The sequence below is a fragment of the Hypanus sabinus genome, chromosome 28, assembly GCF_030144855.1.
Source record: "Hypanus sabinus isolate sHypSab1 chromosome 28, sHypSab1.hap1, whole genome shotgun sequence".
In the NCBI taxonomy this organism is placed as follows: domain Eukaryota; kingdom Metazoa; phylum Chordata; class Chondrichthyes; order Myliobatiformes; family Dasyatidae; genus Hypanus; species Hypanus sabinus.
Genome location: NC_082733.1, coordinates 6,240,346 through 6,264,178, shown reverse-complemented (window position 1 = coordinate 6,264,178; position 23,833 = coordinate 6,240,346). Strand labels below are relative to the sequence as shown.

The following is a 23,833-nucleotide window of genomic DNA, read 5'->3' as shown; positions in this document are numbered from 1 at the left end:
AAGGGAATGAATCATTGAATGGGAATGGAAAAAGAGAGAAGGGAGAAGAAGGAAGAAATTACTGGAAGTTAGAGATGTCAATGTTCATGCCGTCAGATTGGAGGCTACCCAGACGGAATATGAGGAGCCACTCCTCCAACTTGAGAGTGGCCTCATCATGGCAGTACACAATGAGGAGGCCCACAGACCAACATGTCAGAATGTTAATGGAAAGCAGAATTAGAATAGGTGGCCACCGGGAAAGTCTGCTTTTTGTAGTGGCATGAGCGAAGGTGCTCTACAAGGGGTCCCTCAATCTACACTGGGTCTCACTGATGTAGAGGAGGCTGCACAGGGACCACCAGATTCAGTAGATGACCCTGACAGACACACAGGGATTTTAAAAGAGAACAGTCTCATCAAAGGTATTAAAGAGGAGGGGAAGACAAACCTGGCATGGAATTTTGTTGAAGGTAGTGGAAATTTTCAAGGATATCACAGAATGTCAAAGCTAATGGGTTAAAAGGAAGGGCCAGGGAATCTTATTTTCTGTGCAGGAGCAGAGAGAGCAGAAAGAAAGACATGGCAGAGGCACAGTTTAGAAAATATCATTACTGGAGGAATTACAGCACTAACAGAGGAACAGTAGAATGGAATGGAGTTTTTATTCTCAGGTAGGTGGCAAACACTAAATGTTTTATTGCATAACAGATCTGTCTACAAAAAGTTAAAAATCACAAATCAGAACCTACAACATAAAAAAGGTATTTAAATTATTAGGTTTTTAAAATCGAATTATGCACGTTTAATTTAAAATATCTCTTTACAAACACTTAGACATCCCTCAGTCCTTGTCAATGCAATCAAACAAAGAGAAAAGAAATTTAATGCTTTTGAATACTATCGGCATGCTACGTAGAATACACTGTTGCCTCCAACCCCATCAAATCTCCAGTAATAAAGCACGTTCCACTACTTTTAGAATGTGCAACCCTAAATCCTTTAAGTTAAAAATGTACCAATGTAAACACAGATTTCAATTTCCAAATGTATGGACAATATTGGAGATTGGAGGGATTGTCATGCTTTGAACCTGTGGATTGGGGCATATTCAGAGATTAATCTTCAGGTCTTAATGAATATGCCACAGTTGTCAGCGACTTCATTAAGACCAGTATGGATGAGTGTGTGTCTTTTGAGATCATCTTTAAAGAGGGTGAACCCTTAAAGGTATCAGACTCCAATGGTGTACTTGGTAGGGAGTGTAAGTCTATGCCAACTAACTAGCAGGAGAGTTCAAGGACATCTTCAAACTCTCATTGCTGCAATCAAAAGTTCCCATCTGCTTCAGAAGGACATCAATTATACTGGCAACAACAACCTTGCACTCAATGTCAGTAAGACCAAGGAACTGATTGTGGACTTCAAGAAGGTGAAGTCAAGGGAGCACACACACCAGTCCTCACTGAGGAGTCAGCAGTAGAAAGCTTGAACAGTTTCAAGTTCCTATGTGTCAATGTCTCTGAAGACTTATCCTGGGCCTAACATACTGATGCAATAATGAAGAAGTCACTCAGTGGTGACATTTCATTAGGAATTCAACGAGATTTGGTATGTCACCAAAGCCTAGAAAATTTCTGCAGATATACTGTGGAGACCATCCTAACTAGTTGTATTGCAGTATGGTAAGTACACGATCGGAAAAATCTGTCAACTGAACCAGCTCCATTAAAGGCACGACACCTTCAAAAGGCAATGCCTTGAAAAGTCCGCATCCCTCATTAAGGACTCTCTCCACCCAGAACATTGTCTCTTTTTATTACTACCACCAGAGAGGAGGTACAAGAGCTTAAAGACACACATTCAACATTTCAGGAACATTATCTTTCCCACTGCTATCAGATTTCTGAACAGATATTGAAGCCATGAAAATTACCTCACTATTTTTGCTCTTTTTGCCCTACGTGTGTGTGTGTATATCTTATTGTAATTTATTGTAAATTGCGTTGCACTACACTGCAGAACAAAAAAAAATCACATCTGTAAGTGATAAACAAACTTAATTCTGATTCAATATTTTGGAAAAATTAAGAAAGCAAATTATCAATAGCGATAGAATTTTTTGAAACAATACACCATGCAGTGTGCTCTGTGAAATTCATTATTGATTATTGAACTGTTACTGAGCTTGGAAATTCCTTTCCTTAAAGGTCCACTTGCTCCTGGAAACACATTGTACCTTCACAAATTGGTGTGCTGCCTCAGAACACCAAATTTCACACCATATTAGTCAGTGATAATAAACCCAATTCTAATTCTTAAATACAAGTTCAGAATATGTCATTAGATGGTTGAGTTAGAAATATTCTGCCAACTTAAACTTATATTACACTTGCTGTGACCTACATTACATTTCAAAAAGTGATGACACTTTAAAAAAGGATGCCAATGTCCTTAAACAGTGATATGGGATGGAGGCACAAATATGTGTCTTTCTCCCTTACCAACTTCCCAGTGTCACTCAGAAGCTAGAAGCCCTTGATAGATTCCAAACATCTTTTCTGGAGGCAAAACCAGATATATTGAAATTACAGGGATTCAGCTAATTTTGTATTATTACACTGGATAACAAAAATTTTGCTTCCTGAAAACCTTTGGGTGTATCTTAATTCACAATTCAGGTCAATTAAAATGAAAAGCCCACAATGTAAGCTGAAAAGTCTTCTATCTTATCTGGGCATGCCTGGGCATGCTTTGGCAGGGTGGATGCTACACGGCAGGACAGGTTATAGAAAGGCTATAAATTTTTGTGAAGGATTTTGATATTTGAGACAGATGTTTCCCAGAATAACTGATGCCAAGATTAAGGAAGACATATTTGCTGGTTCACAAATCAAACGGTCATCAATAACAGGCAATCTGAAGAACTTATAGTGGGACCAGAGAAAATCACATGGAAGGCATTCAATATCATTGTTGAAAAATTTCTTGACCACTACAGAGCATCAAACTCCGTGCAATTGGTTGACAACATGCTTCAAGTATACAAAACCATTATGTGCAGCATGTCATTAACCATTCATTTTCTGCGTTCTCATTTAGATCTTTTCCCTGCAAATCTGGTGCTATAAGTGACGGACATGGTGGAAGGTTTCACCAGGACATTGAGGTCATGGTGAAACGGTATCAGGGCAACTAGAATCCATCAATCCCTACCGATTATCATTGGACACTTAAGCGAAAAGCTTCAGACACTGAGTACAGACAAAAATCATCAAGACATTTTTAGTTCAGTGGAACTAATGCAAAGCGTCAGCATTTATGCATTTAAACCCATTATATTCAATAAAAGTCAATTTTTTGTTTCCCCAAACTTCTACGTGATACAAGATATCCGAAATTATATTTGTGTTCATCTTCTAGCGGTCTATCATAAGCAAACTAAAAAAATTCTGAGGGAGCCACATTTTCAAAAAAATTGTCCAATGTTATCAACCAATTCTACTTTTGACTGAAGAAGCCTATTGTGACAATGTATTTTTCAAGACATATTTAGGTTTTATACATCAACAATATTTATAAATAAAAATGACATCAGGCTCTCAGTGCCAGAACAAGATGAGCATAATTACCTACAATTTTCAATCAATATATGAGAGGTTAATTCATCACCCATAATCCAATAAAAAGGCAATTATGTTCTAATCCTAGATAGCAGCTCAGAAAATTGGCAACACAGTGGACTTATTAAGGCATGTAAGCAGTACAGATTCAATTTGCTCAATCCCAATGAATCACATAATCCTTATTTCTGTATGAATTCTCTTTCCAACCCACATATGTAAACGTGAGGTAACCTGGTCTCATAGGGACTTCAAACTCAATTAGTGGTTATTGTTAATGGTAGCAGGAGGCTCTGGGTTGAAGATTTATTAAATTAATTTCCTTTTTTTGACTTATACTTTCCTTTAATATGAAAATTTGATTAAGATTTAATTTTGCACATAATTGCTTATTTTGCCATGGCTTGAGAACTTCCCTTCATGATGTACTTTAAGGTTAAATTAATTTTAAGGTCATCTTTATGCTTCAACGTAATAGAATCGTGGTTATATTGTTGATTTCTATATGGCTGAAACTTTAAAAATCTTGTTTACATAAACAAGTCCTAATGGTTTTCTTTGCAGAAAAGAGTCAAATATTAACTTCCTGTCCAACATTTAAAATCATCTTCCTTTAAGTCATTCTTCAATGACTCATCTTTCTTCTTAATAACATAAGACTGCTCACTGATACTTCTTTCGACTATTCTGGGTGATAATTACACCTCGAAAGAAACACATACAAAATGCTGGAGGAACTCAGCAAGTCAGAAGATTTGTGCCAAGACCCTTCTTTTGGGCTGGAAAGGAAGGGGAAAGTCTACCAACTTTCACAGCTACCTTAACAATACCTCTTCCCACCCTGTCTCATGTAAAAATGCTTGTTGCTTTACTCCATTCTTTAGTCTCCGCTGCATTTGGTCCCAGGATGTGGCTTTCCTATCTAGGACATTGGAGATGTTCTGCTTCTTCAAAGAATGGGGTTTTTCTTCCTCCATCATTGATGCTGCCCTCACCTACATCTCCTCCATTTCTTGGGCATCCACACTCACCTCACCTTCCCTCAACCATTACAGGGATAGTGTTGCTCTTGTCCACACCAACCACTCCACGGGCCTCTGCATCCAATGTATCATTCTCCGCAGATTCCACATCTTCAACAGGATCCTGTCACCAAACGCAACTTTACCTCCCATCCACTTTCTGCTTTCTGCAGGAATAACTGCCTCCATGATTCCCTTGTCCATTCATTCTTCCCCACTAATCTCCCTCCTGGCACTTTTCTCTGCAAACAGCAGAAATGCTAAACCTACCCATTCACTTCCCCCCCTTACCTCCATTCAGGGCCCCTAACAGTCCTTCCAGCAACTCATCTATTGTATCTGGTGGTCCCAATGCAGCCTCCTCTACAATGGTAAGACTCGATGTTATTTGGGGGACCACTTTGTCAAGCAGCTCCACTCCATTTACCAAAAGCAAAATTTCCAAAGGGCCAAACATTTTGATTCCCATCTTCATTCCTGTTCTGACATGTCAGTCCAAGGCCTCCTCTTTTGCCAGGACAAGGCCACTCTTGGGGTGGAGGAACAACACCTCATATTCTGTCTGTGACCGCCAACCTGATTACTCCTTCCAGTAATTTTTTTCTTTTCCTCTTCTCTTCACCTGCCTATCAGTTCTCCAGGGCACCCCTCCTCTTCCCAGGCCCACTCTCCTCTCCTATCGGATTTGTTTTTCTCCAGCTCTTTACCTTTCCCACCCATCTGGCTACACCTATCACCTTCTAACTTGTCCTCCTCTCCCTCCTTCCATCTTTTAATTTGGCATCCTCCCCTTTCTTTTCTGGTCCCAATGAAGGGTCTTGGCACGAAGCATCAACTGTTTTTATCTCCAGCATTTTGTTTTGCTTTGGGTTTCCAGCATCTTGTGAACATGAAAGTAATTATGGCTAAAACATCATCACTGAATCAATTTTTCAGTACAAGTTGTATCCTGTCATATATTTACAGTCTTATCTGTATTTGAATTGTGAGTTAATCACAAATGAAAGCAGGAAAGAGTAGTCAAGACAATGTAAACAACGTCTTGAATCAATATACAAATGAAAAGCATTGCATTTCTAAACAGCTGTTGTATTTTTTGCATATTTTAACTTCTAAGCTGCCCATCAGGGTAAAATGAGAGGAGCCAATGATTGCTTTTGCTTCTCAGCATCTCTAGCACATTCACACAAAATCTTTATCTTCAATCAATTTCCATTAACTGATCAATCTGCGATCAACACAAGAATATTTTCATCAACATGGAAAACACAAAATCATAAATAAATAATTTTAATATTAATACATTTAAATAGATTTTAGAATGAAAAGAAAGATATAAAAACTAATCTCCCTTCACATTTCCTCACTGACATGCTTGGCCTCCAGCTTCTCCACCAGTGTGTGTCCCAACACAAACTAGGATAATACTTCATACTTTCCTCCTCCATGGTAGCAATGATAGCAACATTGAATTTTCCAACTTCAGTTACCCCTCCGCTCGTGTCCCTTGCCTCTCCCCTCTCTCCAATCCACTTCTGGTCTTCCCATCTTTGTTTCCTTCCCCTTCACCCAGTTTTGTCACCTCTACCCTTTAAAGTGTGTGAAACTATAAAATTTAACTGAGTCACAAACAACATGGAGTTACATCAAGATGGAGACACTAGAGACTGCAAATGCTGGAATTTGGAGCAACACACAAGATACTAGGGGTGCAGATGAGGAACCAAATGCAAAGGGAAAATGAGTCGAGACCCTTCATCTGTATTTTGGTTTAGATGAAGGGTCTCAAATGAAAACATTAACTGTCCACTTCTCTCTACAACGCTGCCAGACCCAAGTTCCACCAGCAACTTGTTTGTAGCTAGAGTTACATCAAATTTGGTGGCGCGGGGGGGGGGGGGGGGGGGGAGAGGGCGGAGAGAAGCCTATTGCTAATATCAAACATTTTGCCTTTTCAAGTGCAATCAATTTATAAATCATCAATTTTTTAACAGAATATACACAGCAAAGTCAAAACTTTATTAAAGTAGTCTACCTCAGACACCCAATATAACTTTTCAATATTTTTTAATGACAATGACAGGGTAACATTTCTGAGAGGCTGAATCCAATACTAGAAGAATGTATGCACACATGAGCAAACATGTAGTCTCAGCTGAAGGCCAAAAGAAAACATTAAAAAAATTCATATGTACTATACATATCCAATATTTATTTTCAGGGGACCTTTATAATGAACTGCAAATTGTTCACTGAGCCTCATAAATAAATTACATTTTCTGCTATGTAGAATTCTCAATTTATCAGATGGGGAAATTTGCTATTTCTGTTCATAATATTTAAGGTTTTAATTGACCAGGGAGATCAGTAATAATGCATCATAAAAGTGATTTTTGCATTCTAATTGAAACAAACATCTCTTCCAGGAATGTACTAAACATTATAAACTAGAATAAAAAGATTCATGTGATGCCTAATTAGAGTTAAATCATCTTGAAGCTTCAACAAAATGTGTGGTTTTATGGATCTTAAAAGTGGCAGAGAGAGGTACAGAGATTTACATGGGATTTCTAGAGCTGAAGGCTTTGATAGCTGAAGAGATAATTGCCTCAAAGCTGATAACTGCTTCAAGAGGCTCGGTTTGAAAATGGATAAATATTCCAGGCAGCTGAAGAGGAATTGCACAGACAGAATGCAGCAAGTCCACTGAGCCTGAAACAAGTCTGAGCATTTTAAAAATATCTATTTACTTATATATGCACTAACGTGGGGTAGAACATGGGGAACTAGAACTTTCATCAAGAAGTGATAAAGGCAAAGATGATCTCAGGCAAGGGCAAAATAGACACTATTATGGAGATAGATTACATAACACCACCAAAGATATTTGGTAGTTTATTTCCTGAATTCCAATATAAAATCATGGTTAGTCTGATTCAAGCAAGGAATTTGTAGGAAGTCTGGAGATGATGGCATTAGTCTTTTGTGAGATTGATGGTAATTTATGTTCAACCAGTAAGATAGCAGATGTCAGACAAACATTCTGACAACTTACACATACAGTCGGTCCTCCTTATCCATGGGGGATTGGTTCCGAGACCCCCCACGGATACCAAAAAACGTGGATGCCCAAGTCCCTTATTTAACCAGTCTCAGTGTGGTTGTCTTTAGGACCCAGCGAAACCCCAGACTTTATTTAACATGTCTCAGTGTGGTAGATATTAGGACCCGCTGACGCAGCTCTGAATCCACAGTGTTTCTGTTCACAAAATTAGTTACGATCACAATTGAAAATAAGGTGGAAGTAATAAAGCAATCGGAAAGAGGTGAAATGCCATCGGCTATTGGAAAAGCATTAGGCTACAGTCAGTCAACAATCAGAACAATTTTAATGGAGCATGTGGAAGGCCCTGCCCCGATGAAAGCTACAATTATTACCAAGCAACGTAGTGGTTTATTTATTGAAATACGTATGTTTCTTAAGTGTTTTATATGCATAGAAAGGTAAAATATGTACTATATACTAAGAAAAACGTTTGACTAACTGACGCTAAATAATACCAGATGTACCTGTTCCGACTTCAAATCTGACTTAAAGACAGACTCAGGAATGGAACTCATTCATAACCCGGGGACTGCCTGTACTTTTAAGTCATTTCTAGATTACTTATAATACCTAATACAATGTAAATGCTATGTAAATAGTTGTTATACTGTATTGTTTAGGGAATAATGACAAGAAAAAATAGTCTGTACATGCTCAAACAACGAGTGCTGAAGAGAGAACTTCCGGATTTTCCCAATCCGCGGATAAGGAGGGCTGACCTGTAGTGTCTACTTTATTTGGTACTTCTACTCATTAATGCAAATATTTAATCAGCCAATTATGTGGCATAAAAGCATACAGACACAGTCAAGAGGTTCAGTTGTTGTGCAGACCAAATATCAGAATGGGGAAGAAATGTGATCTAAGTGACCCTGGAATGATAGTTGGTGCCAGATGAAGTGATTTGAGTATTTCAGAAACTGCTGATCTCCTAGGATTTTCATGCACAATAGTCTCTAGAGTTTACAGTAAATGGCTTGAAAAACAAAACACCTCCAGTTTTGCAGGTGAAAATGGTGGCAGTTTTGCGGGTGAAACCACCTCGTTAATGAGAGGAGTCACAGGCGAATGGCTAGACAGGTACAAGCTAACAGGTTGACAGTCACTCAACCACATTATAACAGTGGTGTGCAGAAGAGCATCTCTGAACACAGAACAAGTTGAACCTTGAAATAGATGGACTACAGCAGCAGAAGACCAAGAACATACACCCAATGGCTACTTTATTAGGCACAGAAAGTGTATAGGGTATGTAGAGTTTATGGTCATCAGCAACTGACAAAAACAAGAAAAATAACCCATGCAACTATAAACAAATTATACTCAAAGAATTAAGAGAACACTAAAACCAACTACGTTGTATCCATTTCAATGAGCCACTCTTCATCACCAGTTTCAACACAAGATGGCGCTTCAGTGTAATTCTCATTAAGTCATGATTATACATCACCTGAATACAGATTAAAACTCTTTTGTTACCTATTTAGAAACCTTAATGGTTTTTACATGTTGGCTCACAGGTAATACTTCCCATACTACCCTGAAACTCCTGATCTCAATGTAGGGCCTTGATCTGAAAAAGCCTACTTTGCCTCCCAGTAATCTGCTTTGCTCCAGGTTTCTGTCTCTGTGTCCCCTGAATCTCACCAGGTCCAAGATTTCCACACTTCCTTTAACTTTACGGGGTACATTATAGTACTGCGTAAAATCCAAAAATTAATAGAAGTAACATCCAATAGCCAGGAAAATCCAACAATCCACAAAGTCCCAAAGATGGCAGCTTATCAAATTTTATTGTACCTGTAAATTCTGAGGCAATCACTTCCTTTCATTTGAGATGCACTTGAAATTCAAATTACATAAAATTTAGTTGCTTCTTAGTTTTTGTAAAAAAAAGAGAAATATGTTAAACTACAAAAAGCTCCCCCTCTCATCAAGGTGGAGGAACTGTGAACTTTAAGGCACAGGTTTAAGGTGTGAGGGGTGAGCTTTAAAGGGAGATCTGAGGGGCAAATTCTTCTTCACTGGGTGGTAGTTAACACGAACAAACTGCCGAGAGGTAACATTGGAGACAGATACAATTACAATTTTTAAAAGGCATATGGACTAACACTTGAATAGGAAATGAGTAGAGGAATACTGGTCTAATGAAAAAATAATTTGCATAGACAATCATTATGGCTAACACAAGAACTTTTCATTTGTTGGTTGGCTGGCTTTATGAAAAAAAGCACAGAAATTCTTCAACTATAACAAGTTATACAACATCAAATATTAGCAAGCCCTTCTGTACCCATTTCACTGACTTGACAAAATTAGGAAACAAGGACTAGTAACTACATAAGTAATACTTTCAAAATAGTGCATGACAATCAATGAGCATGAAAGTCCAACAAAACATTGCCAATTAAAAATGAAGCAAACCCTTTACTATGTTAATAGGAAATCATGTTTAACAAATCTATTCAATATTTTGACAATGTAACCAGAAAATATAAGGAAGAACCAGCGGATGTGGTGATATCAAGACCTTTGAAGAGATCTTACAAAAAAGTTAATGCATAAAATCAAAGCACATGGTGCAGTAGTATACTGACATAGACTGATACTTCATTGTCAAGCATGGTATATTAGGAATAAACAGGTCTTTTATTGAGTGGCAGGCAGTAAAATTGGGTTGCTGCAGAGATCAGTGTTTAAGCCCCAGAGAGTTATAAGACAGATCAATTATTTGGATGATGGAAGGAAATATAACATTTTTATAATTACAGATAACACAAAACTAAGAGAAGGTTGCAAAAAGGCTTCAATGTGATTTAGTCCAGTTGAATTAGTTGGAAAATGCATGGTTGTAAACAGAAAAATATTATTTGAATGATGACAGATTTGGGAAAGGGAAGCTGCAATGAAGATGTCCTTAAACACCAGCTGCTGGAAGCAAGCATTCAGATTAAAGTACAGGAGCAAGTATACCTTGCTTGCAGCTGTAGAAGGCTTTGGTGGGACAACATCTCAAATGTGTGCAGTTTTGATCTTATATGAGGAAGGAGCTTGTGCAATGGAAGGAGTTCAAAGGTCTCCGAGACTAATTCCTGGGAGTGATGTATGAGAAACAATTGAATCAATGAGACCTGTATTTACTCGAGTTTAGGAGAATGAGGAGGAGGATCTGTGGAAAACCATAATATTTTAAAAAGTAGTCAGCCTAGATGCAGGGAGGATGATCTCGATAACTATATAGAATTAGAGGTCACCGTCTCTGGATAAGAGACTTCTATTCAGAATTGTGATCAGAAGAAATTTCTTTAGAGAGCCGTTGAATTTTCTACCACAGAAGGCCGTGGAGGTCAAGTCATCATACATATTTAAGGTAGAGGTAGGTACGGAAGTTTGGAATCAGCCATAATCGTACTTAACAGAGTAGCTGGCCTCTTAGCTTGTGTTTCTATGTTCAAATCAGCTGCAGTATTAGAAAGTTTTTGAAATAATCACACTTCTACAAAGTAGGAAATCACAAAAATTATACGAAGGGAAAAGATTCCACAGTCACGACAACTAAGAACAAAAATGAGCATATTTGAAAGTTAATATTCACTGTAATGCATTCAGGTAGTTAGAATTATATATAGTCAATGTTTTCCAGGATTAGTTGCTTTGCAGGAAGACAGATGTTCAGTTTTATTTGAGCTATCTTATTTTGCAATTTGCAGGGGTTCTTATTTGAATGTTGTTCAAACTACAGGTTGAGTACCCCTTATCCAAAATGCTTGGGGCCAGAAGTGTTTTTGGATTTTTTCCAGATTTTGGAATATATAAGGAGATAGCTTGGTATCGCCATTGTTTCCAACTCAATTTCTTTGCTACCAGTAAGTAGATTTTGTCTTACACTTGTTCATCACATATATGTAGTTAACAATAAAACATATTCCCATACCATTAATATAATGAAAATATAATGAGTGCAGCACAACAAAAGCAGCACAGCAACATCAGAATACCCGAATCATTTGTTGAATTATAACAAATAGCGGAAGGCTTTCAGTCTCCACCTATAATGCTGTGTTTTGATTAAAAGGTTACAGTACACCATACTTGTGTTTTCCTTTTTTCAGGTTTATAAGGTATAAAAACAACCAGCAATGTAAACTTGTTCTAGTGTTAAGGTTTTCATCAGCAATAATCTTGGCAAACTCATCAATGAACTTCTCTGCTGCTTTTGTGATCAGCAGATGCTTGATCTTTACATTTTTTAAATCTTTAAAAATTTAATGTCATGCTTTTCTTAAACTTCTGCAACCAGCCTGCTGAATATTCACAACTTCCTTCAATTTTCAGTCCGCCTTGATAGATCCTTGCTTGTTTCATAATCAGCAAAGCATTGAGCAGCATATATTAATTCTGATGCTGATGAATCCACTCTTTCAATAAATACTCAAGATCTTCATTTTTTGGTTTATGTAGATTTTTAGAAAATTTTATTAACTTCTTTTTATTATATACGTGAAGTCACTTCTTAGAATTACCCGTAACCTGGGATTCTTCCCAGTGCCTTGTGGAATTTTTTATTGCCATGTTAGCACACACACAAAAAAGTAGATTTGAAAGCTTTTCAGAATTTTGGTTTTTCAGATAAAGGGTACTCAACCTGTATTAGTCATGAAATCTAGAAGCAGAGACCTAGACTTCCGGTTAAAAATCCTATAATATTACCTTAGCAAACAATGGAAGACTAATATCCTCCATCAATAAATGTTTAGTTTATCCAGTTCATTATTTGTGGTCATTATGACATCCAAATCAATTGGTTGTGAACAAAATCACAGACCAGAATGAAAATTCTATGAACCATCACTTTTTCCACCACCTGTATTTCACAAGGACTTGTTCACAGTGGACAATGGACAATCATTTTTTCCAAACTACATAACACAAACAATGGGTGGAACTACATCAACATAACAGGCGTGCAAACAATGCTGTCTCAGAGCAGAAGTCTGTCCTGCGAGGCCTGAAAGTTCAGATCATTAGCACAGCTGACAGTCTGAGTTTAGGCCACTGCTCACATTGAAGCACAAGATGTTCTCTAGAAAAGAAAATATAGCCCCACTCAAATTATACACCATTTATTCTTTGTATGGCATGACAAACAACCGTAACAGTAGATGCATGGTAGCACATCACTTTATTGCACCAGCAACCCGGTTCAATTCCCACTGTTGTCTGTAAGGAGTTTGTACGTTCACCTGCGACTATACGTGTTTCCTCTGTGTGCTTCGGTTTCCTCCCACATTCCAAAGACATAGGGGTTAGTAGGTTAGTTAGTCACATACATGTAATTGGGCCAGAAGGGCCTGTTACCCAGCATTTCTAAATTAAAAAACATTGCAAAATAAAAATCCCAAATACTTCCATTAACTTTCCCTCCTGCTCCTTTATATTCACATCATTTGCTGTGTACTGTTGCATTAAACAGATACAATGTGTAATCTCAACACCATCTGGAAAGTCTCTTGAATACATTTTCATTTAATTTTACCTTCTTGATAACTGCACTATTATATTAATATCAAGAACTCCTCTAAAATTGCATTTATATGTCACTTTGCTTTGGATTCTTTTTAAGTGAACAGCTTCCACTTATGTGCAAGTAATTTAACTTATTATTGCTTTCAAATCAAGAAGCAGGCTCTTTGGATTCAAAGTAGTTCATTTACAATTTGTAGTATTGAAAATAATTGTTCTCTATAAAGTCTAAGCACACTTTCCTCTCTAATCATTTCTTGCACCATTGCTCCATTCAACATCACTAAAATAATTTATCTAGGAAGGGAAATAGATAGCTCAGCGAATGCTTAGGATTGGTCATGAAGGAACAGACTATAATAAAACCAACTGAGCTCCATTCACAAGTAGGACTCACTATTTTGAGGAAGTATTTTGCAATTTTGTACTTAAGAGTTAGTACACTTCCACAATGTCAGGAATTCTGAGAACATTGATTTCCCGAACTTCTGGTAATACCCCCTCCTTCAACATTCCCCATCCCCTTTTCTCTCTCTTACTTCATCTCCTTACCCGCCCATTGCCTCCCTCAGGTGCTCTTCCCCCCTTTTCTTTCTTCTATTGCCTTCTGTGCTCTCTTGTTAGATTCCCCCTTCTCCAGCCCTGTATCTCTTCACCAGCTTCCCAGCTCTTTACTTCACTCCTCCCCACTCCTAGCTTCACCTATTATCTTGTGTTTCTTCCTCCCCCCCCCCCCCCAACTCCAACTCATCTTTTTTCTCCAGTCCCGCTGAAGGGTTTTGGCCTGAAAAGTTGACGGTACATTTTTCCACAGATGCTACCTGGCCTGCTGAGTTCCTCCAGCATTTTGTGTGTGGTGCTGAGCCTTTAGTTGCCCTACTTGTTACAAGACTAATCATGTCTTGCTATTCTTCAATGCTTTATAAATTAAATTCTCACAAATTCATTATTCAGTAGTAATCTTAACTGAATGTATGTTTTAATCTAAGCTAATTCACCAATCACTTTCAGTTTTAATGCACAGGAATGCAAGAGGCTGCAGAAGGTTGTAGACTCAGCCAGCTCCATCACGGGCACAAGCCTCTCTATTACTGAGGACATCTTCAAGAGGCGGTACAGCAAGAAGGCGGTGTTCATCTCTAAAGACTCTCACCATCAGGGACATGTCCTCTTCTCATTGCTATCATCAGGGAGATGGTATAGGGGCCTACGGACCCAACACTCAATGATTCAGAAACTGTTTCTTCCCTCTGTCAGATTTCTGAACAGTCCATGAACACAAACTCATCTTTATTTTATTGTACAATTTACTTTGTAATTTAAACTAATCATGTCTTTGGACTGTACTGCTACCATAAAACAACGAAGTTCATGTCATACAAGATTAGAATCAGGTTTATTATCTCCAGCATGTGTCATGGAACTTGTTAAGTTAGCAGCAGCAGTACAATGCAATACATGATAAAATAGAAAGAAGAGAAAAATAAGTAAACCAATTATAGTATATATATATATATATACACACACACACACACACACATACATACACACACACACACACGTATACTGAATATATTAAAATAGTTAAATATATATTAAAAAAGTGAGATATGTTCATGAGGAATCATATGGTAGAGGGGAAGAGACTGTTCCTGAATCACTGAGTGATGGTAATAATAAACCTGATCCTGAAAATGCACCTGCTAGAGGTTAGTACCTGGTAATCAGCAGAGGACCCAAGACCATAACTAGGAATGTAGACTAGAACTATAAACAAAACATTTTGCATCTTTGAAATGGGTATGTTTCTTTTTCGCATACATTTTTCATTTTAAAGTTTGCTTTAAAAATACTTCAAATATTTCTTTGGAACTTTTGTGTCTAGACATTCTAAAAATTTGGGAAACAACCAAGTACCACTGAAAACCTATTTCCCCACACCTGGCTCTGCCAGACTCTCAAAGAACACTTCAAAATGTGCTTGCACAGAAAGAAGATTCTTCAGAGACAAGGCAATGGGTCACAAAATTTGTGCTTGCTTCAGATCTCAAATAGAGCTCTCCACAACACAGGATCTCCGTGGCAGGTACAACCCTCTTCATCAATGTGAACCCAGATGCCCAGAAGGCACAATAAATTAAGTACATATATAAGTGAATTGACATTCAAAATAAACGGCAAACAGTTAAGGCTTTCACTTAATAATGAATTCATGTGGGAACTCAATCACCAAAGCAGTGGGAAAAGAAGTCAGGATAGCATATTCTCTAAAGACATCATTAAGTATATTCTCCTCAAGCTGGGTGAATTTAGAGACTGTTGAGCAAAAACATAATTTTGATCAATTTTCAAAAAAGTCTTCACACATGCTTTGGAACATAAACATACAATTAAAGTGGATAAATTAAACATGAAAAATAACATTTTAAAAGGCTATAAACAGCTGTATGTTGATGAGGTTGCATCTGGAATATTATGTGAAGTACTGGTCACCATTTTATAGAAAGGACATGATTAAGCTAAAGAGGTACAGAAAGGATTCACAAGGATGTTGCCAAAGCTGGAGGGCTTGCATTACAAAGAGAGGCTGGATCAAATGATTTCCCTAGTGTTGAGGTATGTCCCTACAGAGATCTATAGTATCGAGAGGGGGACAGATGGATAGGGGAGCCTAAAATTAGAAGGCATGAGCTTAAGGATGTAGGAGGAGAAGGTGGTAAGATTCAAAGGGGATCCAAGAGGCAAGCCGTTTTTACACAGAGGATGGTGGGTACCAGCTCTCTACTTCATCCCTCCCCACCATCCCAAGTTACTTCACTCCTGATGAAGGGTTTCAGCCCGAAACATTGTCACTACCTCCTCTCATAGATGCTGCCTGGCCTGCTAAGTTCTGCCAGTATTTTGTGTTTTTATTTATTTCCAGCATCTGCAGATTCACTCGTGTGTCTTAGAATGTTGAGTGCAGTTCTGACCATACGCTATAGAAAGATGGTGTAGTGCTAGAGTGAGTGAAGAAGACAATCATCAGAATATTGCCTGGAATAGGGGCTTTAGTTAGAAGGAGAGACCAGATAGTCTCTCAAGTGTCTGAAGCTGAAGGTGACATTATAGACATTTATGAAATTTTAAGGGGCATAGGTAGGAGAGATAATTAGTCTTTTTCCAAGGGAAGGGGAGACAAAACTTGAGGGCATAGATTTAAAGATGATCTGAGGGGTAGGGTGAGGGTGATGAGTCTATGGAACAAGCAGTCAGAGGACATGATAGAAGCTGGTCTAATCAGTTTTTAAGAAGTTTCTGGACAGATACATGGATACGAAAGGAATTAAGGGATAAGAGACAAATTCAGGGAAATAGGCTTGGCATAAACAGGCACATCAGTTGACTTGGAGGAATTGTGCTGAAGGGCCTGTTTCTGTGCTCTGCGAACCCATGACATTTCATTTCACATTTTCCTTCAGTTATGATGGGTTGCTTAAAGCGACACGAGCCATTTAATCGGACTATGAGATTCAAAGTATAAAATGACCATTAAATGTTATTATTTTAGATTCAGATTACTTCAAATGCCTTTCTGCAAGATATTTTTAATACTGGTCTAAACATCCCAATTTGAGGGGAAGGAAAGGACAGGAAATTGGTGGCTGAAAATGCAGTAAATGAGTTTTTATATACTTTTCAAGCATAAGATGATAAGTAACCGATAAACACTGGGAAAAATTTATATTATTCCCCATTTCTTAGTTGTATACATTTATACACATAAATATCCCAAGTGGCCTTACATCATTTTTTTCACAATTTATATTTGTACTGAGAAAATATAACTGAAGGTTTAGGCATAACTAAACATTACTGCAACCAAGTTACTGCTGTATTAATGTTAAACACTGCCTTAAAATCTAAGGTGGCTTTTGGGGCATTTCATATTATGTATCTTCCAAAAAAAATCTTCATACAAAACCTTGCCAACTCTTCATAAATGGAGATATATTTGGAATCAATCTGTCCTGACACCAGAAAATAAAACAAAGCAAAACAGGAAAAAAATATATCTTGTCTTGAAGTCTGCCAACTGGGTTTTTTTTTGGCCTTTAAAGTTTTAGACCAAAATTTAGAAATACAAAATAGAAAGTTGACATTCAGCCAGATATATGTTTCTCAAGGACCTCAAGCTCTTTGATGTTGACTGCTCTAGAATAAATTGCTGCCAAATGTAGGAATGAGACTGGAAACAGTTCTGATGAAATCAAGTTTTTATAGCAATGAATCCAACTGCGTTGTAAAAGGGTGAGACTTCATAACTTGGTGAAATGTGAAAACTAACTAATGGAACATATTTTCAACATTTTTCTTCCATGAGCTTCAACTGCTGTGAACTTCCAAAAGTTCCCTAAAAGAATCTGCACCTAGGTTATGAGCCGTGGAAGAGAAAAGAAAAGTTAAGGCAACAGACTGCAAATGGCTGACCACTCATCCTGAAAGTGAGTCACAGATATAGGTGGGGCAAGCACTGGAGGAGTTTACTGTACAGCTGTGGTGGGCAAATTTAGTAGAAATAGGAGGAGAGGAGTCTGCTGATATAAAGGCCTCCTTTCTCCAATACAATGTAAGGAAAAGGTCTCAAAGTTCACTGGCAAGAGAGACATGTAATGAAAAAGGGCTAGGAAGCAAATGGACCAGAGTTTGCCATATGTTACCACCAATTTTATCCCCTTTTGATGAAAATAATTAATTTTGTTGAATAATTGTCTATACTTGTTTTAAGAGACAACAAAGGAATCTGATGATTGAAATTTATCAATAGTTCCCACATTTTGAAGACAAGATCATTTTGATTAATTAATTCTATTCAGGAACAAATTTATGAATTGTTTGCTTCAGTAGATTATTTCCACTACAGCTGTGTTCAAATTTCTTTTCAATAAAAAGCTCAATTTCATAACCACAAATTAAACATTATATTCTATTAGTTCTCATCAATGCTCGTGTCCTCTTGGCTACTGCAAACTTTCAAAGTGATTTCCTCAGCTTCTGCAATGAAGATCATTTTGCCCGCCTTATCCATTTGATCCATAACGCTTTGAAGAAAACCAATGTGCCAGTTGTTATACATCTGGAAAAATTATGAGCATAAACTGAAAATTCTCTATGGGAGTCTGTTTCCCCCATATACTAAATTTCACAAGGCAGTTATTTCTCCAACAAAAACAAATTGCAGGCGTGGTTTGTCACCAGCATGCCATTCACCAGGACTAGATACTTCACAAGGCATATCTTTTTCCACACAAACCAGTCAAAGAACACGATTTTCTGCTAGAATTTCTGGTTTAACGAGAAGCATAGTCGCAAATAAATATTTGAAATTGTATCAGCACCTCAGCTATATTACAGGATAGATCCAGGTACCTATATAAGAAGGACTGCCGTAGTTTGTGGTGCTACATCAGCATATTCCCGAGGACAAACAGGGATGAGCAATAAGCTGTCAACAATGCTCATATTGTTAAAGGTGGGTCAGAAAGCTCTGCAGATGCAAATTGTGTTACTTCATTTTCCACATCTTAGAACATAAGACATAGGAGCAGAATTATCCTATTCAGCCCTTCAAGGCTGCTCCACTATGCCACCAATGGCTGATTTATTGCCCTTTCTCTAGGCACTAGGGTTCAGACAACGACCCCTTTCTTCTACCTTCTCCCGTAATTTTTGACACCTTGACTAAACAAGAACCATTGCTTTAAACATACTCAATGATTTGCCCTCCACAGCCATCTGTGGCAATAATTGAGGCTGTGCTCTCTGGTCCTAGAACATTCTACAACAGGAAACATCCTCTCCACATCTACTCTAACTAGGAGTTTCAATACTTATAGGTTCCAATGACATCCTCCCTCAGTTTTCTAAACTCCAGTAAATTCAGGCTTAGAGCTATCAAACATTCCTCAAATGTTAACCTTTTTATTCCTGGAACCATTCTCATGAACCTCTCTGCAGCTTCTCCAATGCCAGCACATCTTTTCTGAGATAAGGGGCCCAAAACTGCTCACAATACTCCAACAACAACACACACAAAATGCTGGTGGAACACAGCAGGCCAGGCAGCATCTATAGGGAGAAGCACTGTCAACAATACTCCAAACATGTTCTGATCAATGCTTTATAAAGCCTCAGCATTGCTTTTATATTCTTGTCCTCTCAGAGTAGGTCTTAACTATGCACTATACTGTTGGGCAGAGTATGAGCTATCATAACTGTACTAACAATATCTGCAACATGAAACATCTTTATCCAGCAAGTTATTTAAAAAGCAAATAGCAAAACAAATGAAACAAGGTGATTTTTCACGTTGTTCTCACATGCATTTGCTGTTTCTCACTAAATTTGGCAGTCAGTGATGTTTCAGAAAATATCAAGCAGGTGGCTACTCAAGAACATAAACCACTTAATAAATAACACTGATTCTCTGCAATGATTTCACCACACAAAATTAATCTTCTTTAATTAAAAACTCAAAAGTTTTATGATTTACACATTGCAATTATATTATGTGCATGCTTAAATTCTCTTAAAACTTAAATTTAAACTTAACTTTAAACTTAACTTTGATACATATGTGAATTTCTTCTAGGAAAAAGTAGGAAAAGATAAAATTAATTTGGAATGACAGTTTTAAATTACCTATATCCTCAGTCAAAAAGCCTGCAGTCCTTTTGGGCACTGCTGGCACTGACCTCTGAATGGAAGCTTGAAACTGATTTCAAGCAAGTATGCAGAAAGGCACAAGTCATTAACTTCTACATAGTTAACTATTAAGCTCCAATGCTGGATGTGGAGTCCAACAGTAAAGCATAGGCCTTCACTTTCACAGGCTAGACTTGGAACAGGCTCAGTAGCTCCATTTATTCAATGAGAAGGCTCTGGGGTATTTTAAATGCATTTGTTTTGCTCTGCATTTGCAATTTTTAAGTTTAAAAATAATTTATATATTTGATAGCCAGTTTAGCACTGATATAGTCCAACCATTCCTTCATTTCAACAGGATTTACACTGTGTACACACTGTGTACACTCTCACCAGTCACCAAAGTAAGTATGCACCTCTGGGCATGTTCAAAGTGACAGCAGATTTAACATTCAGCAGGCACGTGCATACAAACCACTTATAAGTTTTCAGAGCAATATAGTTGAGCAGAAACAGCAAACAGGTATCAGCAAATTTTAATCAAGATAACACCATTCACATTCAAATTCAGTATTTGCAACAAAATGCTTGATATTAAATATGGTGGACAAGCAACCTGCATATCACCTTCAATAAATTTATAGCAAGTTAAAAACAAACTATTTTGCTCAAATTAGAATGCAACAGATACCAAATATTAAATAAGAAAACTGTCCATAGGGGTAGAGGATTGCTGGATCGGGGAGCAAATCAGAATTGACTTAATAGAGATTTCAAAGCATGAACAATTAGTGACTAACTTAACAGGAACATGCTGTGGTGAACTATGTGCCTGTCGGGACACGCCCCCTGCTGACTGCTCCTGTGGCTCCTCCCACAGGCCCCTGTATAAAGGAGATCTGAGGCCTGACGCTCGGCCTCAGTCTCCAGGACATTGTATGATAGACACTCACTCCTGGTTCCTTTTTCCAGTCAATAAAAGCCGATATCTCGCCTTACGTCTCAGTGTGAGTTATTGATGGTGCATCACATGCATTCTATTTTTTATGGCTACTCTACAGCCAAAAATTTACCTGCTAAAAATCTGAAGCAGTTTTTTAAAAACTGTAATCAATCACAGTCACATTGGAAGATAATATAAAATGACATTGTGGATTTCGTCTGCAGCACAAACACTTGTATGTGCAACAGTGTATAAAACTATGTAGTTACAGTTTTGGATGGGGTTAGTCATAATCATTCACTGAACTAAACCTTAAAAATTTGTCTGTACGCAGAACAAAGTATATTTGTACAAAGCAAACAGATACCTCTCAATCAATTCCAAAAGCACCACTTCTTCATATGGGGATTTTTGGTTTAGGTTTGTGTTGACAAAAATAAAACAATGGCTCTAGGAGTAATTTCTTTGAGGATTACTAATTGTGTGTTTCTGCCACAAATAAAATTAACTTGTGTTAATACAAAATTACCATTGATGCTTGTCGACTGGATGTTACCAGTGCAGATGCTCCAAAGTTTGAATTCAGTCCTCCAATTGGCCCATTTTGTGATGGTCCCAGTAAACTATGCATGTCACCATGGCCACCAGACATGCTAGTTGAAGGCCCAACAGCGTGGTTTCTGAGAACGTGGATGGCATCATCTAATCTGTCCAGACGATCCTCCATCCGAGTTTGCTGTCAAGAAACAAGATATTAAATGAAGACATCTGCTAAGGTATCAACTCTGATAAGGTAAACTCAGAGCTGGTGGTTTAATAGGTATGTCATGAATAAAGAATGAAAGAAATAGCAACAGAACAAATGGTTTCAACAGCAGCCATAGGCATTTGGAATATGTTTCAAATTATAAATAGGATATCTGGGGAAAGGAAAATTTCAAAAAAAGTGCATATTAAAGGCAATTTTGAAAAAGCAATTTGATCAGTTGTAATTTTCTCAACACAAGAAAGAAATATTGAGATGGTACTTCTGTTCCTTGACATGCTTCTTTCTTGGATATGTATCTTCAGATAAATCAAAATGGTTAAAACAGAAAATATGGATCTAAGCCAGAAGAAAAATACCGTTTGGCATATTGTTGTAATTCATGCAGATGGTCTACAGGTCTAGAACAGTAAACCAGGAAATGCACCACTGAAAGAGAAGTAGTACCTCACAGACATCCTTTAAGAAAGACATTGCATCTTGCAAATGCTCATGAAGTTGCTGTTCAACCCGGTTTTTCTGGTAAAGCCAAGACATAACAGAAAGCAAAATGCATTAATACTAATACCACAAAAGCAAAGCAAACCCAATAACTCAAGTGAATTATTGCTGAAGTTACAACTTGATTAGACAAAGAGGAGAAATTTAACGGGTAACATTGATCTCTCTTGATGTTCAAAATACAAAGGAAACCGTCATCCTCTATTTTTGTGCAACACAGGCAAAATGCTGGAGAACTCAACATTCGACATTTATAGTGGGAAATGAACAGTTAGCATTTTGGACCAAGACCAAGATCTGTACTGGAAAGAGGGCAGGGGTCAGAATAAAAGGGTTGGGAAAGAAGGAAGTGTATGATCTGGCAGGTAATAGGTGAATCCTGGTAAGAGGGAGCAGATAGGAAGGAAGGTGGGAAGAGCTGGGGGGAGGGGGTGCGAAGAGAAGTAAATGGTGTGACAAACTGGGAGGTGATTGATGGAAGAGATAAAGGACTGAAGAAGAAAGAATCTGATGGGACAGGAGGGCAGATCACTGGAAAAAGAGGAGGTGGTTGGGAAAAAAAGTGAAGGAGATGCAAGTGTTGCACAGGTCATGAGGGTGAGGCAGGGAAAAGTGAAGTGGTAAAGAGCCAGAGGGATAAAAGAAAATAAAGTGGGGGGAAGGTAGGTAGACTGAGAGGAGCAGTCATCAGTGGTTAGGGTATCATTGTTATCTCATCAGGTCTGAGACTACCAAGATAGATTACCAAATGTTCTCCAACTGTGGATATACATGTCAGTCTGAGAATGGACATGTAACTAAAATGGCTGGCCAACAGAAGATTCTAGACAGAGTGGACAGAGTTAAGGTGCTCAATGAAATGATCACCAATATGTGCCTGGTCTGACCGATGTAGAAGAGGCTGCATGGGATACAAAACTTGAGTGAGGGCATGTTTGCCCTCACTCAATCCAACTTCCCTTCCCTTGAAATAATTGGGATAGGTTCTTCTTGTCCCCACCAGCTGGTGCACCTCACACTCCCCCTGCCTTTTTATTCTAGACTCTGTCTTTTTTCTTTTCAGTTCAGATAAAGGGTATCACCTGAAAAATCGACTGTTCATTTTCCTTCATAGATGCTGCCTGACATTTTGAGTCCCTCCAGTACTTTGTGAGTCAAATTTCCAGAATTTGCAGTCCCTCGAGGCCCTTTTTTCAGTATTGCAAATCTCAATGCAGAAACGAAGAGGAAGGTGGGTGGCAGCTTCAAATTTGGTTTTCACTAATAATTACTTTGAATTTTATTTGCTCATTGCTTGGATAAAATCTCACAACCAAAGAGTAATATCCTAATATTCCAGTTAGCTTGCAGTAGCCTTGTAATAAAATGGTGTTGTTTAACATGGGGATAGCAATTGATATCAATTAACTAAAAAAAAAATTTAAAAACTGAAGATTTCACTGCTTACCATGCTTCCCCCAAAATCCCCATTAAGCAATAGAGAATACTTAAGAACCACATTCCTGTTAAAATTAGGTCATGGTGTTACAATGAAAATCCTTTCCTGCATGTTCTTAAAATATCCTTCTTCTGAATTATGACAGAAAGAAAGTGAACCTCTTAAGATGGATCTAAACTTTTAAGGCACACTGTACTCAAAAATTATAATTGTTTTAATAAACTCAGAAGACTTTCCAGTGATTCAGA

The 23,833-nt window shown here is 37.8% G+C and overlaps 1 protein-coding gene across 7 annotated transcripts in view; it reads right to left on the bottom strand.

Annotated features, from left to right (window-relative positions):
* Positions 1 to 23,833, bottom strand: part of tcf12 (transcription factor 12) — a 345,614-nt gene that overhangs the window by 14,010 nt on the left and 307,771 nt on the right. For 6 of the 7 annotated variants that reach the window (XM_059952545.1, XM_059952543.1, XM_059952544.1 and 3 more), the window contains one exon: positions 21,410 to 21,616. In XM_059952545.1, coding sequence (XP_059808528.1) covers positions 21,410 to 21,616 — 207 coding nt within the window. Of the gene's footprint in view, positions 1 to 21,409; positions 21,617 to 22,093; positions 22,166 to 23,833 lie in introns of all 7 variants that reach the window. The other variant, XM_059952550.1, reaches the window with a different exon arrangement.